We start from the raw sequence: 16,973 nt of genomic DNA, 5'->3' as shown, positions 1-16,973 counted from the left end.
CTCTGAGAGACAGACTCTTCTGTGCAACAAGAAATCCACTTGGTCTCCCCACTCAGGCATTGATATCCTGCCTAGAAAAATACATAAAACCAATGCTAATATTTTTACATTTCCAGATTCTCAGCTTTTAACTGAATATATTCAGATTTACTACCCGGGGAGAGATTTTCTGAGAAGGGAAAGACAGAGTTTGGTATTTCTCCTGGAAATGGCTATGTCTTACAGACAACCCAGATGTCTCAAAACCCAGGTATACACTTGGCTGAAGTCCGCTGCCAGAATCAGAAAGGAAAGAGAGGAGAGTTGCAAGAAAAAGTAATGCCTGCATTTAATTTCACCGCGTTTTCCATTTCTGCAACTGAAAGCAAAATTCACCCCCTCAAGCCCACTGCAAAACTGGGGAGGATGTTCCTGGGGGTTAGGAACTTCTGGTCAGGAAGCTAGCGACACTTTTCCCCACGGCACTGCAGAACCTGTTTAATTCAGCTCTAGTAGAAAGATCTATAAAACCAGCAGAGAAGCAATGATATTCCAAGTATCAAGAGTGAACTACCATGAACTATCACGTTTCACAGCGGAGCCTGCGCTCTGGCAGCTCCCAGAAGAGCGGCGAGCTTTAGCCCTGCAAGCTTGCACTGACCTGTGCGAGCGGAGCAGGTGAGGATGCACATCCCCACAGCACGCTCACCTGTACGGAGACTGCTCTGCTCTCGCGTAAGAAGACTGCAAAAAAGCAAGCAGACAGAAACCTGTTGCACAGTTCCCTGCAGGTGCTGGCTGTAGCTCGGGCAGCTCAGCACAGAGAGCCACTTCTGCCTTTAAAGCATGAATAATGCTGGATTGTTTCCAGGCGGGAGGGTGGGGGAGAGCAAAGAATAGAGCCAGGACATTTAAAACAAAAGTGTACAGCTATATTCAGCAAATGACTGTTTTTCAGAAGGGCTTCGGGTGTTAGTCACACAGATGCTCTTTCTCGCATTTCTTCTGGAGTTTTGCTGTGGTTTACTTTACTTTATTTTTGATCTCACATCACCTTTCAGTGTTAGAAAACATCCATGCTTCATGCTAGAGGTGGCTAGCAGGAGAGCCAATTCTCAAAGCCGGTGCTCTTCTAAAACCAAGCCACCAAATCTTTTCGAGGTTAATCGATTCCCTAAGCACCAGGACACATCTTTCAAAAGCACGCTTAGCGGCACGAACTTCTGCTCAAAGACTCTCTGTGCTGCTAGCCAATGCCTGAAAATGCTTCCCATTTCCTTGCAATAAAATTGACAGTCCCAGGACAAGAAAGAGCCACCCACCCCTTGCAGTTTGCCATCCAAAAGGGCAGGATCCAGGCAATGAAGAGGAGAAGCGAAGGCAGCAGAGGGACCACGACCAGCTCAAAGCCATCACCAGCAATGCAGAGCTGGCCCCAGCACCGTGGAAAATGTTCTCCTCCTAAAAGGTCCCCATCACACTGCGGAGCTTGAGGGACTGAAAGCATCTGCCAAGAGACCTCTGTGCAAGGGGTTTACTGAGCCCTCCTTAATGCTGCGCTCTGCAGAGGCACTTACTCTGATGCTAAAAAGCTCCTATGGACCATGAATGCTAAAACTGGCTGACATGACCAAGAGGCTCTTACTTGATAAACAGTGACTGCTCCGCCAGAGCAATTACAGACTATTAAGTAAATGAGACATGTTACGGAAAAGAAAAAAAAAAAAAAAAGATGAGACTGTATTTACACAGGAGCCTGTAATGACTCCATCGTGTCAGCTTCACATGCTTGACAAGACAGACGCAGGCAAACTTTGGAGTCTCCTGCCTTCAGTTAATTTCCTTTTCATAAAGCCAAGTACAGTGGCCTCAGATTAATCTTCCTCTCTCCCTTTTTTTTCTGGACTTACCTTGAGATGCCCTGATGTCACCCAAGCAGAGGGTGAGGCTGGGGTTGCCTCCACGTCAATCTAGAAATATCCCATGCAGCACTGTGCAGCAGCAGAGCCTCAAACAGCTATCAGGGTTAGCTATGCAGCTGAGGTGTGCAACACCTTCATGCTCACACCCCATGTCTTGCTTTATTTTTCTGAGCTGTTTATCCCTTCTCCCTCTAGCTATCCAGCAAAAAGCAAAACATCTGGCAGGAAGCTGTTTTAAGTTTATTTTGGTTCTCGCTGGCCTTTGTGCTTACAGTTTATAGCTCATTTTCTATCACCTGTGGAGAACTTGCAAAGTCCAGAGATGAAAGACAACCAGCCGTGCAGTTTACTGTATGTGCCAGCATAGAAAGGCAAGAGAGGATAGCTCCAAAAGGAGGTGGCCATTCCTGCCCCAGATATGCAGCAACAAAGCATTCAGAGACAGAACTTCCCATAGATGTTCCCACATCAATCTGTGGGTTCTGTGCACCATTTCCCATGGAAACGGCTGGGCCTGTGTCCTGCTCAGGGCAACTCATGATGCACTGCAGGCACCTTATATCCCCTTCTCCAAGCATGACTGCGTGTTCCTGACCTATGCACACCCAGTCTCTTCCACTCATTTTGTTCCCAGTGTCAACAATTTTACCAGCAGCATTTGCAGGGCTGTAGGGACTGAAAACACACAGAAATAGAAAACAGTAACCTAGAGACGGGGAAGGGAGCGAGTTCAAAGCACTTTCCTGCTAAACGACAACCCAAGCTGCCTGCAAATAAAACTCTGGAGCTCATCAAGTAACTCTGACCACTGAGGGTGCTTAATAAAGATTACTTTTCTATAGCTCCACTTGCCTGAGGCATCATTTGTTCCTAATGAGATGCTCCATGGGATTTAAACGCATGAGAGAACAGGCTTTTCAACCACAGCCATTACAATGAAAACAAGCTTTCTGCTCCAAAACCCAAGTGCTCAGACCCCTGTCCTACCCTGGTAATGCTCCTCAGCCATGCTAAGCTGGACAACCACAGTGCTTTCATTCTGCCAGACCCGGTAGGCAGCTATCCCATAGCATTATCTCTTAAAGACTGGTCATACTGGGGACTTTAGGCAAGCTCTGCTGAGAGCTGCAGTGTTCGAGGCACTGCTCGTTGCCTGGGCAAAGCCACTGCAGCCTCACCTGGTCCCAAAAGCCCAGCACCAGTTTCTGCAGTGAAGCAGCACAACTGGGGCTGGTGAGGCATCCGGGGTGGCTATTGCATGGGCTACCTAAGACTGTGCACAAGTACTGCGAGATATTTCATTGCCAACTCAACCGTTCTTTTGCTTTTGTCTTGTATGATCGCTAAGATCATGGTATTTCTGAGCATGCCTGGAATAATAAAGCACTTCCTCCCACTGCACCAGGGGCCCCAATGAAACAAGCATGCCAAAAAATTCCACATGCTACTGAAACAGATAGAAACACAACAGATAATAAATGCTAAAGGTCTGCAACTGCCAAGCTATCTTCTACACAAAGGATGTGGAACAAAATGTTCTGAAGTGCCGAAGCCAAATGACAGAACGGACTTCTGCTGCTGGTCAAATGGGAAGATGTGCGGGGCCGCTGAACCCGACCAGAAAACCACCCTGCAGGGGGAATGGAGTGTGATTAGGGCATCCTGCCATGGTAAAATTAGATGCCTGGGAATCAGATCTGGTACAAGGTGGAGGCTATGAAATGTGCTGTCGAACACCATGGTGTGCACACACATGCATCTGTAAGCACAAATTCTGTAAGAGGCTGGTGACGACAAACCCCTCTAGCAGTGAGATGGGGCAGCTGATCCTATCGGATACAGGCTAGTGGATTCTTCCTGGCAAGCAGAACCACAAATCAGGGTTGGGAAGGGGGTGGAATCTGTAACGAATGTGGAGATCCTCAGACAAACCCAAGCTGACGCCACATTATGACTTTTCAGACTTCATTATCCCTTGAACTTGGCAAGAAGATCACAGAAATCTTAAGCTCATGTGGGATAAAAGCCTCAGGCTAGACCTCAGGCATTCATCCTGTCCTGCACCTCTACAACATGAAACCAGAAATAATTCCAGAGGACATGGCACATACAGACGCACTCCAGTGAGTCTGCTCTGTGCTACAACACGGGGTAGTGAACAGCAATCCCCCCAGCAAGAGAAAAACATATGGGCAAATAGAGCCCCTTCCTTGCCTTCTTCCTGCTATCTCAGGCCTAACTTCCTCCCTGAACACAATTTTAGCAGCATGAGATGCAAGAACTTTCAGCATTTATAGAGACCAGCTTGTCAGGACAGGCCCAGGAATAGAGGCAAAAATATAGGATGGGAAGGCTCTGGCAGGCGATGGCTCTGCTCTGCCTGCTAGCCAGTGTTATTAGCTCTCCTGACGACAACAACAACAAGGGCTACCAAAGATGTAATAATTACAGAAGACAGTCTCCTTTGGACAGATAGGAGCATAACCCAGACAGGTTACCCGCAGACTCCTACAGCGGCTGCAGTTTGATGCTGGATCTCCTGCATCCCGTCTGAGACTCCTAACCCACCAATGACATTGGAGTTGATTTCTCTCTCAAAACTGTCTGAAAACAGCTTGAAAATTCTTGAATCTTCCAAGTACAGAACATGAGATATTCTGAAACCTCAGAGTTACATGACTAAGAGGGAAATCAAGCCTCATCCCTCCTTGTGCATTAGCCTTTTGTACCTCACATTCAGATGCTCCCCTCTAAGCCATGTGCCCCTCCTGCATGCCGTAAGCTCCCGGGCTCAGGTACCAGCTCCGGCAGCCAAGAGCAGAGTCCTACAGTGCTGAAAGGTGACTGCTCAGCACTAAGATCAGGTCCTTCCCTCCACGGACAATTTTAGAAACATCTGGAGCAGTTATGCTTTCATGACTATCACTAAAGAGATGGGTCAGAAACACATGTGCGATGACAGGTGACAGCTGCATTAAGTCAGGTGGCCAGCTAAAGTTAGCCAAGAGTACCTGGTTGCTCTTCTGCCACAGATCTGCTCTTGCAGAAGCAGATAATCAGTGCCCATTAATAATTAATTACTAGACTCTATCTTCACAATGAAATTGCAGCCCTCAAGATTTCCAGCACTCTCTCTTTCCCTTCTTAATACAGCAAGAGTTCCTTCCCTTGCAGCACCCCTTACCAGTGCTCAAGGAGAGGTCTGACTACATTTACCCCAGGAAGCATGAAGTGCTTGGCCCTGCACTAGAAAATCTCCCCAGGGACATGTGGCATCCAGACAGGTATCACCTAACCAGAAGAAGTGGCCTCCTATTCCACCAGCAAAAGAGAAGGACTACCCAAGAAGCTTGAACAAAGATCAAGCCACTTACAAAGCAGCAAACAAGATCCTCGTGAAAGTACAAAGCACTCATGGGCAAACGATTACCTCCCCTTTACTCTTGTGACTCCATTCTGGAGGATGATGGCACAGCTGGTCCTTCCCCTCCATTACATGCATGTACCCCCGTAGGCTAAGCTTTTCCTTCAGGTATCCCTGCAGCAGATTAAAACTCAGTTTATTAAATAAGGCGTAATCTAACAAGGGTAATCCACAGATAATTTCACTCATTTAAACCCTATTTCATCTCCACCAAGTAGACTTATTTCCATTTAACAATCTTAATTCTTTTAGCACTTTCCAGCTCCCAAATTGGCTTCGACAGCAGAATTGACATTCAGCCATCATTTTCACATAAAGTTCCATTTAGTATCTCCAAACCCCTACAGCGTCTGGAGGTGCAAGAGGAATTCATTAGTGGTGTCTTTGGGAAAATGAGCCATCCCTCCCTTCTTACATTCACAATCCTGATTTGGCAGGGGTTGACTCAGAGCTGGCAACTGCCTGGCTAAGCTGCTCCTCCACTGCAGATCCCCCCTGTTGCTCCCCTCTAACTCCATGCTCAAGTCCACCTCTTTGCTGATACATGAGCATCTGCTTTCTTTGCTTCTCTGTCTGCTGAGCTTAGCATTCCATCTTTATCTATGGGCCACAGAGCTCCCTCATGCCCCCCAGCCCTACGAGCACCAGGTCTGCATGTCCTTCCCTGCAGAGAGGTCTCCGCCAGCGCCCTGTCGTCCATGCCCTCCCACTGCTCCAGGTTACCACTCTCAGGCATAACCGGCCACGGTTATGAGCACCCGTTTCCATACATCTCCCGGGTCTTCCTCATTTCACGAGCTCTCCTCCAGCCAGGATCTTCACCTTCTGCTTCTCAGGCCCCCCGCACTCATCTCCCCTCCAGAGCTAACACCCCAAAGAAGGGCTCTGGGGAACGATGCTACCCTAACGTGACATCATCCTCTTGGACGGCTTTCCCAGCAACAAACAAAATGCAGGCTGAGGGCACCCATTTGTCCTGCCTGTTCAGAGCTATTTTAAGTATGGATTGTGCCCTGGGTGTTGCCCTCTTTTCTCCCACATGCACACTGCTTCCCTCGCCCGTCAGCAGAGCCTACAGCTCTGTGCTTTACATAGACAACATCCTACAGAAAAGCAAAATTCATTCTTTCAAGTTCTTCCATCCTTCTCTTTTTCCAGCAATCTCAGCCAGCAGCTTCAATCTTATCACAGTGAGGTCTTCGTGAGGGAGAAGAGGAGCACAAAGTCGGGAGCAAGGCTTTGCGGGGAAGGGCAGGACCGACCCCTTGCAGAGGCCAGAGCCCTACGTAGGGCTCAGGAGCAGCTGCGTGCAGGGAGCCAGGATCTGTCTCACCTGCTTTGTCAGCAGGTTGTTCTCTGCTTCTGGGATTGGGACTTTTTCAAATGCTATATGTTCAAAACACCTGGATATCAAGAGCTAGAGCACCTGAATCCAAGCCAGGACAATTTGGGCTTTTAGCTTTACAGGGTTGTGTTTATCTTAAACTTGAGCCACAAGCAATTAGCTGCAGAGGGGCACTTGAGATAAGTGCCCTTTCAGGTCAAAAGCACCTTTTCTGGGAAGGCTGCCCAAACAGCCCTGCTGTGCCTAATGCTAGCAAGAGCTTTAACACCTCACGGAGCTGAGCGTTGCACCCCTTGCATCCAGGAGAGCTGGCTCCTGAGCCTGCAGTCCACCCATCTAACAGAGCAAGGACAAGTGATCTTGCCAAGAGTTACACAGCAGGAGAATGAGGAATAAACCTTCTGCGCGCTAGGCATGTTGCTTGAAACAGAAAGAAACCCTGCCTTACACTCACAGTGTCAGGATCTCAGCTCTGCTCCAACAGACTGTTACAAGCTGGAGTTGCCTTGCTGTCTTCTTCTTCCCATCTGCCATCCTCCAGCTTGCTTTCTCAGAAAGGTTATAATAGCTCACAGGTAATGACTTTGGCTTTATCTCAACTCACCTTTAGAAACTTGGGCCACTACCTTAATCTGCAAGGCTATCCTCCATCTCACTTCCTGAAAACGTCCTTCAGATCACTTCATAGTCACTACAGATATGCATCTCCCTGAAAGCGAGCAACCACGCTCTTCAGCCATGTATCCACAGGTGCCCCATCCTCAGTAGTCAGCCGTATAACTGCTCCCTGCCCTCCCACACCAGCAGCCGCTGCCTGGACGGAGGGCTTGCTTCCCCTGCGTGCTTATTCAAATTTTGTAACGCAACCCAGCTCCTGTCCACATCCAAAAAATCTCCTACTCAATTCAGGTGGTTCTTTAAATGCAAATTAATTGGTCCACGGGGAGGAACAAATTTGAAGCTCAAAGTATTGCTGACGCTGGCACTAAGTTTTCAGGTGCTCTGAGCTGCCAAGACAGCTGCTCTCTATAAAGCGAGCACTGCGTTGCAGTGTGATGGCACTCACTCCAGCAAGAGTCCGCTAAGGATACGCAATTCAGGCTTATTCTGCAATGAAGTCAAACTCACCACAGAGCGTGTGAAATCCATCGTTCCTCAACTGCCCACACGGATAGCCAAGGGTGAGGGGCTGGGCAGCAGTAATCTGTAATGCAGACTAATGCACAAGCCTATCTCACGCCACACTGGAGCTTTCTGCAGAAATTCCAGCTTTGCTGAGTTTGGCTCAGAGTTGGAATTAATTTTGGCAGCTGTTTAGGCAGGGAACCAAGCATCTTTCATTCATGCAATTGACTTTTTTATTCATATATATATATATGAAAAAATAATGAAAGAAATGACAGAGTAGCTCTTGCTGTGACTAGCTTTCACTCCATGAAACAAGATCTGTATTAAAAATGGCTCAGCAGCTAAATACTGCCCAGGGGCAGTAACAGTATTTAGATATAAAACAAGTTATATGGTTCTCAGATGCTGATCCTTGGCTCTGGAAGAATATTCAATGTTCAGGAACAAAAGTCAAAAATCAGACCTCTGAAGCAAAACCCTGTACATGCACCTATCTGTGCCCGTCCTCTGTCGCTCCCCCTGCAACTGCACAGGACTGTGCCTGTAAGAGAGAGATATATGACCTTTTTGTGACCAATCCCTCTCTCCCTGGCTCCTCTCCTTAAAGCAAATTTTCCTCTTCCTGCTGAATTAGCATCTACTTTGAACCCAGTCACCTTCCAGATCTGCAAAGCAGTACAGCACAGGGTAGCAGCTGGCGGCTGTGCCCAGGCACGCCACAACTTTACCCGTGCTGGTGAGCAAATAACTTTCATTAAACAAGTAAATGAAAAAAACAGAGGTCTATGCTGATTTGCTACTTGAGCAAGATGGCTCTTTTCCATAAGTACCAGCTGACTTTCCCATCCAGATGCTCTGCACACAGAGATCTGTAACTATATAATATGTATGTGGATATATAATAAATCAAAACAAAGCTTAAGGCCTCTTAGAATGTACAATATAGCCTGCCTCTCAGACATTAATGAACAGGAGCAGATCAGTAAAAATAACTGCCACAGAGGTACAAAACACATAAAGAGGTAGTCTGCCTCGCCGAATCCGCACCTCTCCTCACCCCATGCCCTGTAGCATTGATCTAAGGTATAAATCTGCTTAATATTTATTATTCATATTATTATAGTGCTGGATTCCTTCGCTGTAGACCAGGAGCTCATTCTGGTTTATGTGACAAAACCGCAGCCTGGCGGGACACACACCCCTCCGCACACCGACCTCCAGGCGAGGCAAGGGGCACCGCCTGCCCCGGGGCACGGGCCAGCCTCGCGGGCAGCCTCGCGGGCGCTGGGCTGCCTGGCACACGTCTCGGACGCCTTTCTCCCGCAGAGCCGTCAACGGCAGGGCAGGTCACCCTGCTTGGCGCCAAGCCCCTCTTTCTTCCATGAAGGCTCCCTGGAGCGTGCGGCTCACTCCATTTTAAGCAAAATGCATTCAACCTTGATCGCATACAACTCGTGTAGAAACCTCTACGGTGGAGGAAACCATCAGTCCCTCCCCTCTTTGGTATCCAGTCCTAGTCAGTATGCCAAAAGGCCCCTCACTGTTTAAAATCAAAGCAAAATGAAGCAGGGATGCAGGACTTCTACATCTCTCAAGTACTTGCTTGCAGCTCAGCCAGATTCCCACTTGCTTTCTCCCAGGGCTCCTCGCTCGGAAGCGCTCGCTTTCCTCCCGCAGTTTTCGCTCACACTTTGACGGTGCTAATGAGCCTCCCGTCTCTGCAGGCAGAGAAGGCGCCCAGCGCATCCCCAGGAAAACTCACGTTTGCAGAGGCAGTGGGAACAGCGTGCAAAACCTTGCCAGCACACGGTGACCACCCAGCGACCACGTTCTCCTCAGATACCAACCTCAGCACACGTGCAGGGAGCCTGAATGCTCTACCCTAGTGTCCAACATCAAAAGCATTCAAGAAAACCACTTTTCACCTGATCATTTCAGAGAACAGGTTAGATAAGAGACCGCAGCAGTCACCAGCAGCGTGCAGCCCCTCTTTGAACAGCTTCAGTTGCCTTTTGCTGGGAAAAAAGGCTCCTTTTATCCTGGAAGTAGCCTATATGGTTCAGTTGCCTTTACAAGACCCCTCAGGACAGGGAAGGTATGGCGAGGGGATGGGGCACTGTTAGCCACTCTTCCTAGCACTGCAAAACAGCAGTACCTGGGGAGAACTGCAAAGAATCAAAGGGTGAGTCTAGACAAGGCATTGCTGAAAGGGCCTGGCATCTATACAGGTGACTTTTTTAAAAATAAAGATTTATGCATGTAACTCAGAAATCATAAATAAAATATCACTCTCCTAGAAGAATAATGAAAACAAAATTAAAAGGGCAAATAGTTAACAAATGAATATTATATTTTTCTCTACCTCTCACCACTCTTCAGCAGCAAATGACAAATAACTATAAATCTACTTCACCTTAATGAACTTAACTGGGCCTTTTTAATATTGGGGGAAATGTTAATATTGTTTCAGCCAGACAAATTTACTAAGTCATGCATCAACATGATGTGGATACCTCTCCTCCTCCTGCACTGTTCTCTATTTCTTTAGACTCTCAGAGACTAGGAAAGTCCTGATTGAAATGTGAAAGCCTTTTAAAAAAAAAAAAAAAAAAATCAATATAGGCCAAAACCCACGTACAAGTGCTGAAATGAGCGCAGTGAGGCATGAATTGAGCAGGGGACAGAACTGAAGCTCAGGCACCCTGTAGCACTTCCCAGCTCCAAGGGCTGGGTGTGCTGGTGGGCCACATCCCAGGGCACGTCTGCAGGAGACAGGCAACTACTGTGTGGGCTTGAGGGGAGCCATGGGGCACCCCGGGCACGCCTCTAGCTTGGGCTTCTAGGGACTAGGACCCCCAGATATACATGGAAAGCATCAACCCACATTTAATGTCAACCTAGCTGCAGCCCACACCTGCTCCTGTCACCGCAGCATGGGGACAGCCCTCTGTTCATGCCTTATTTCTCCAGACGCAACTTGGCAAACATTTTGCTAGCAGTTAACTCCTCCACTGTCCCTTGTGCCCAGAAGGTACCTCTGGACCCGACCCCCCAGAGCAGCTACACCCTCCTCCCACCCCACTCCTCAAGCCAGGCTGATATTACCACGGTCCAAACCCTACGGGACTTGAAAGCACACATCCACCCAGTGCTGCAGCCCCCCAGGCATGCAGGTACAGCCTCGGGCACCGGGGCCCCGCAGCTCGCAATGATGACCAGTGCAGAAGGATTACTTTTAAGCGCAGAGAAGCCAGCTCATCACATGTGTCGCAGTGACCTGCTTTGTTTCCAGCCCAGTTCTTCCCCTCCAGTCTGCTGCCTTCTGGCGAGGAGTCATTAGCTGTGCCCCCTCCGGCACAGGCAGTACCTAACTCCGCTGCTCCCACCGCCGGTGGGCCAGCTGGCCAGAGAGGGAGTCACCTAACCTCCACCAGAAGCTTTGTTTTCTTCAACGCTAATTGTAATTACAAGTGGAAAGGTTTTCCAGCAACAGCACCACCATGTGAGACTCAGAGATTGTGTCTCTGCTTTAAGCTGATCACAGCAGCCTTGCTGGGTTCAAAGCCAGGGTAAGGCCATTTCTCTGCTGGGGAATAGCAAATTGGGGGACAGCAGTTTATTGCAGTTGCATTGGTATCATCCACAAAGGCCTTGGGTATGCCAGAAAGCAGCACTGCATAAGGAAAGGAGTTTCTGCTTTGTCTGTCTGTATTAAAGGTGCTCCTCTGCCCCGCGCAGGCAAGAGAAGTGGAGTTTCAAGCCGTGTCAGCAAGCTGCCATCAGGGTGTGGGGGTACTGGGGCTGGCACAAGCCAATCTGCCACAAAGCCACAGCTCTCCCCGCCTGCCATAAAGGGCACAGTCGTGTTTCTCCCCATCTCGGGCCGCATCCCTGGGAAGAAGCATTCGCACCTGCCCACGGGGGCTGACATCGACATTTTTCATTTACAGCATCCAGGGGACTGACTGCACCTTCGCCATCAGTGGCACTACCACCCTTTAAAACGTTAATGTTAAATAACATGCTGCCTTGTGGGATCTTCTCTGCAGTGCCTTTAGGAGAATTACTTATATCCTCTGGGAGTTGGGGAAGCTGAACTAAATGGTCTGCAATTCTGTTCATTGCCGTTACTGTTCATTTTTGCCTTACACATTTTTAATGCTCAGTGCTTCTCCCTTGCTTCAGCCCTCCAGCTCAGACACACCAATGTATGCCCTGCATTGGACAGGGCAGAAGCACACCGTGCAGCTATGGGGCCTTTAGCTCGCTAAACAAGGGGCTTAGTATCACAAGCACCTCGGGAGGGTAATTACGCAGGGATGCAAGGCCACGCAAATGAGGCTCTGCTACACAGGTCTGTGACAGGGTGATAGGTAGGAAGTAAAGGGGCACTATACAATCACAGTGATGCAGAAAAAGCTGGACACGTGTCCAGTCTGCCTCTTCCCACCTACTTCAGCATGCACAGCTAAATGCCAGTGCTTTCCCACGACTCCACATGCTCTGGGGGATCCCAAGAACATTTTCCTTGACATTATAGTTCCACAATCAGAGCAGAGGTAGGAGATTCCCAGCCCTTCAGGTACTCCAGATTTTTGGAAACATACCCAGAAACAAGGACAAATGTCCCAGGCTGGCAATTCTAGTGACACCCCACACCATCAGTTTGGATTTGTGGAGACTTTGACCACACATTGCTTCTCTGGTGGATGAAACCCTACCACAAGCACTGGGACACCAGTGCAAATTGCTTCAATTACCAGCTGAGCAAATGGTGGATGCATTTTCACTGGGTATGGGGTAGAAGAACACTAGGTTTCACCAAACAAAATATCCTAAATGCTAGAGCTGCATCTTGCCTTTTGTATAAAGTTTGCAAAGTTGGGAGGCAGAGGGCAGGAAGAGATTTGGACAGACGGAGGCAATTACAGAAAAGAGCACTTTAAAGAGCTGCAGGGCTGAAGGAGGTCTTGCAAGGAGTTTGTCAGTAGATCGTATGTCAGTGCTACTGAGCCTACTACTAGTTAGGGCAATGCCATGTATAAACTACAACTTTGGCTTGTATATGAATTTTAAATGAGCTTTTAGTACACCCAATGAATCCAGCAAGAGAATACCAATTTAGGGCTCTGATGGTCTGCTCTATAAGACCAAGTAAATAGCTCAGTAAATAACTCAAGTAAATTTCCTGACGCTTTATTGAGCATGAGTGAACAAACAAAAAACAAAACCAGAATTACTTCTACAGCCAGTATATGCCGCAGGGAACGATAGCTAGGGGAGATGCTGGCCCACAGCGCACTGCACCAGCCATCCTCCTTGCCTGCCACTGGGGCGGGCAGAAGGGAGCTGATGTCTTTCTTGCTTTTGGTGTGGTTGGATGCAAGACAGCACGTGCAAGGGCACCTGTTGGGCAAGCACCAACTATTGGGCTTTGCTGCCAGGACATTTTGGTAGGACATACATTGGCTCTTTCAAGGGCTACAGGATGTCTCCAGGCAATTCCTTACATACCTCCTGGAGCTCTTGAAAACTTTCAAGAACATGGCCATTCCTGCCTGCTTCTTCATACCCTGATTGCAATCAACCTTTGAGCATCTAGGGAGATAATAGTTCACCAAGACAGAGCAGGTGAGCTGACTGATAAACAAAAGATGCTCTTGGTAAAAAGCCACTATTTTGCATAAAGCATGTGGGTCAGTGTTTTTCCCCACAAAGGACTCCAGAGCAATGTGAACTAGGAGACTTTCTCCAGGATGGGATCAGAAGGGAATACGCAGAGTTTAATGCTGAAAAAAAGGTTTGAACCAATGTTTTTTCCTGTGTATCCAGGAGAGAAATAGAGCATACAATAGGCTACAGATTGTTCCTATGTATGCCAAAGTCACAGGGAAGGTCACCCTGTAGCCTATATTCTGCTCGGTTTTTTGCACAGATGATGCCTCTAAAGCTTACTGCAATGCAACACTCACTGTTGGTCCCGTCCAGGCTAGCAAAACTTCCTGTCACTGTGTGCTCAAAGATTAAGCAAACTGCTGCCTGGAAACTCCACTGAGAAATACCAGGGCCAAGATCCACATGAAACCCCACGAAAGCAGCAGCAGGGAAGCTCAGTGCTTAGTTTAAATGCAAGCCAAGTGCCCCTGACTCAGCACCACCATACCTCCTTCTACCCTGCAAGCCAAGCACAGCAGGCAATAATCTCTTCTCACAACTTGGTGAAGAAACCAGACATGGCATTGCCTATATTCACCTCACATTACTAATCATGTAAGTGTGCATTTGAGCGGCCCATTACCAGATGGCTTTCACAATTATTTTAAAAGGTAGCTTGCATTTTCTTTGAATATTTAAATGTTCATGCTGGTCTGTCTTCCTTTTCTACGCAGTGCATTGATTTATGTTGCTAGATACCGTATCTCCCTGCCTTGCCAAAAGCATGCATTTGGGAATGATTTCAGGGCTGCTAGTAATATTTTTTCTCTCCTTTTATTTTGTACTTTATTTTTATTAACTTTTTTGCTGGATATATTGTGAAAATAAAACTGTGTCTTGAAGAAACAAAACCAAAACCCCAAACCCCTCCTCAGCTCTTTGTCCATCTGCTTCAGACACCATCACGTGTGGCATCAGGTGGGTCCAAGGTCAGGACTGCTGGTGTCCCATTCTCAAGACGCAGGAGGTGACTGGAGACACCTGTGACTTGACTGCAGGGTCTCTGGCCCCTCTTACATTTAACACTATCTGGCACAGAAGCCATGACCTCCAGTGCCTTTTAGAAGGATCAGCAAAGTTCCTTCCCATTCCCTCAACAACATTACTCCTTCTTTGAAGTCTTGACTTCTACATTGCCTTTGCAACATCCTAATACAAGTTCTTCAGTCCTAGGAGGATTCAACAGACAGATTTCCACTGCCTCGCCCTGTGCAGGCTAAGGAAATCCAGCATTTCCATCCTGGAGCAGGCAGCGGAGGTGTAACCACCAGCAGTGCAGCCCTCGGCCCCTGCAGGTACACGATGCTAAGGAGGAGAGGCTTACATTTAACCAACGTGCGCTCAGCTATTCACCACCATGTGCCTCTGCTATGCGCAGAGGCGTACAGTTTTGTACCTGTACAAGGCAGTGGGACCGGGACATGTGAACCATGCCTGTGTTCAAGCCTGTGAGTAATTTCTATTATGGATATGCCTTCAGGCCCCAGCAGTGTGTCAAGATCTCCTTCACCCAGCAGCAGGTACCAGGCATAGAAGACAAAACTAGTATTCAGACAGATGGAGGGAGACAGATTTTCTACCACCACCGCAGTTGCTCACGTGTGCCCCTGAACACACGGACACCCCGGCTTCTTCTTGCGAGCCCTCAGGGGTCAGCACTGATGTGGCCTCTCAGCAGCCGCCATGAACTCCATTTAGGGAGCCCCTGAGCATGCACCAAGCTGAGACCTGGAAGGCAGCAGCTAATCCCGCCTGGTCGTTGCTCCCAGTGCGGTGCAGCGCCGATTTTCATTTCCAGTCCTCAGCCAGGAACACAAAAGCACAGTCCCATCTCTCTCAAACACCTTCCCATTTCACTCTGGGTTGCACTGGGGAGGTGGACAACCACGCCAGTTCCCAGACCGGTTTGCAGCCCAGTGCTGCTACGTGCGCTGCCGGGGGAGCTCCCCTTCCCCTCACACTGCCAAGCACCCACAGTACCTTCCCCACAGAAGGACACGGCTGGAGCACAAGGTGTAATGAAGGATCTTGCACCTTCAGCATCCTGATAATATACTGTCCATCCCCATCACTGTCTGCTGGCTCAAGTGGAGGATCTGCTGATCAACATGAAATGCAGTTTGCGGAGCTGAGAGTATGCAGCATGAGTGCTCCACATGAATCACAGATCCTGGGGATATAAAACACCCAGCCACCCTTCCCAGACTCCTGCCAGCACAGACCCTCCCTTGCTATATTTCTGAGCTGCTCCATGCTCCACTAGCAGAGGGGAGAAGTAATTTTACTTCACGTGTCACCTGTGAAAGTTGCAAATGGGGACAGGAATAGATTAGCTTCTTACCTGCAACAAATAGTTAATAAAACCAGCTAGTTGCTCCAGAGAGAAGAGTCAGGTAAAGCAGTTTCCTTTCTAAACACCAGAGCAAAGTGACAATACTATGAAGCAAGTTTCATTACAACATTTCTGGATGCATTTCTTTTCCCTAATCTGCACAGGCAGCAAGCGAAGATGACGGTGCCTCTTCCTGAATGCTTTTTAATAAAGCCCAAAGGAGACAGAATGCATAGGACTCTCTTACAAATGGAGCATTTTGGAGTTATTAATGTTCTTGTGGCTCCGTTTAATGAGGTTCAGTCTGGGCTCAAACACCCCTTGCTCCCCAATGTGGGGGCAAATAAATTTGTGACAAAAAACATTTCCTTTTGTGTGGAGCTTAGGAGAGCATCAAGGGGGTTAGGGCATAGTGGAAGAGCAAGTTTCATTCCTCATTGCCTCTTTGAGGAGTGGCTTTCACTTCAAGTTTATACAGAAAGAGATTCCCATCAGGTAACATCACCACCATAAAAATCAATGCAAACACGTACACTCAATATAAACTGCATTTCATTTACAAGATGAAGGAGAGAACATTTCCAAAGTGCAGGTGGGACAATGTAGCTCAGCAAGTGCCTCAGCCTCACCTGAACAGGGAGCATCCCACCAACGCAGGGAGCCCAGTCACCACAGGCAAGGCTTGGCTTCCCTTGTCCAAGCACGACTACCCAGAGTGGCCCAAACAATGAGTGGAAGGATGGGTAAATGCAGGGCAGAGCAAGCTTTGTACTCACCAATCCTCAGGGAATGGGGGCTGGCAGCGATCTTCATTAGCCACAGCAGAAGGAGCACCAGAGGCGCCAAGACACGGGGCATCTTCTATAAATCCTCATGGAGCCCTTTGGTGGTCTGGGCATGACATAACTCTGCAGAGAGAGAACACACGGCACCGTGAGCACCTCGGCTCTTGAACCAGCGACTCAGCAGGATGACACTGCTTCGAGCTTGCCAAGCGCTTGGGACAAAGAGTCTATTTACCAAAGGAGGAGGAGGAGGAGGAAGCTATTTACAGACTATGAATTATTCAGGAATTGGAGTCAAACTGGGCAAAGAGCTTCTAACAAAAAATGGAAAAGAAACACAAGG

At 48.3% G+C, this 16,973-nt stretch overlaps 1 protein-coding gene across 1 annotated transcript in view; it reads right to left on the bottom strand.

Annotated features, from left to right (window-relative positions):
• The window catches only part of GRIK4 (glutamate ionotropic receptor kainate type subunit 4), a 136,033-nt gene extending 119,330 nt beyond the window's left edge, over positions 1-16,703 (bottom strand). The window contains exon 1 of the mRNA XM_059829704.1: positions 16,622-16,703. Within this exon, the coding sequence (XP_059685687.1) occupies positions 16,622-16,703 (82 nt within the window). The remainder of the gene's footprint in view (positions 1-16,621) is intronic.
• Positions 16,704-16,973: the final 270 nt, after the last annotated feature.

This window comes from Gavia stellata, chromosome 26, assembly GCF_030936135.1.
Source record: "Gavia stellata isolate bGavSte3 chromosome 26, bGavSte3.hap2, whole genome shotgun sequence".
Taxonomy (NCBI): domain Eukaryota; kingdom Metazoa; phylum Chordata; class Aves; order Gaviiformes; family Gaviidae; genus Gavia; species Gavia stellata.
The sequence above is the reverse complement of the archived record's forward strand: the minus strand, read 5'-3'. Positions and strand labels throughout refer to the sequence as shown.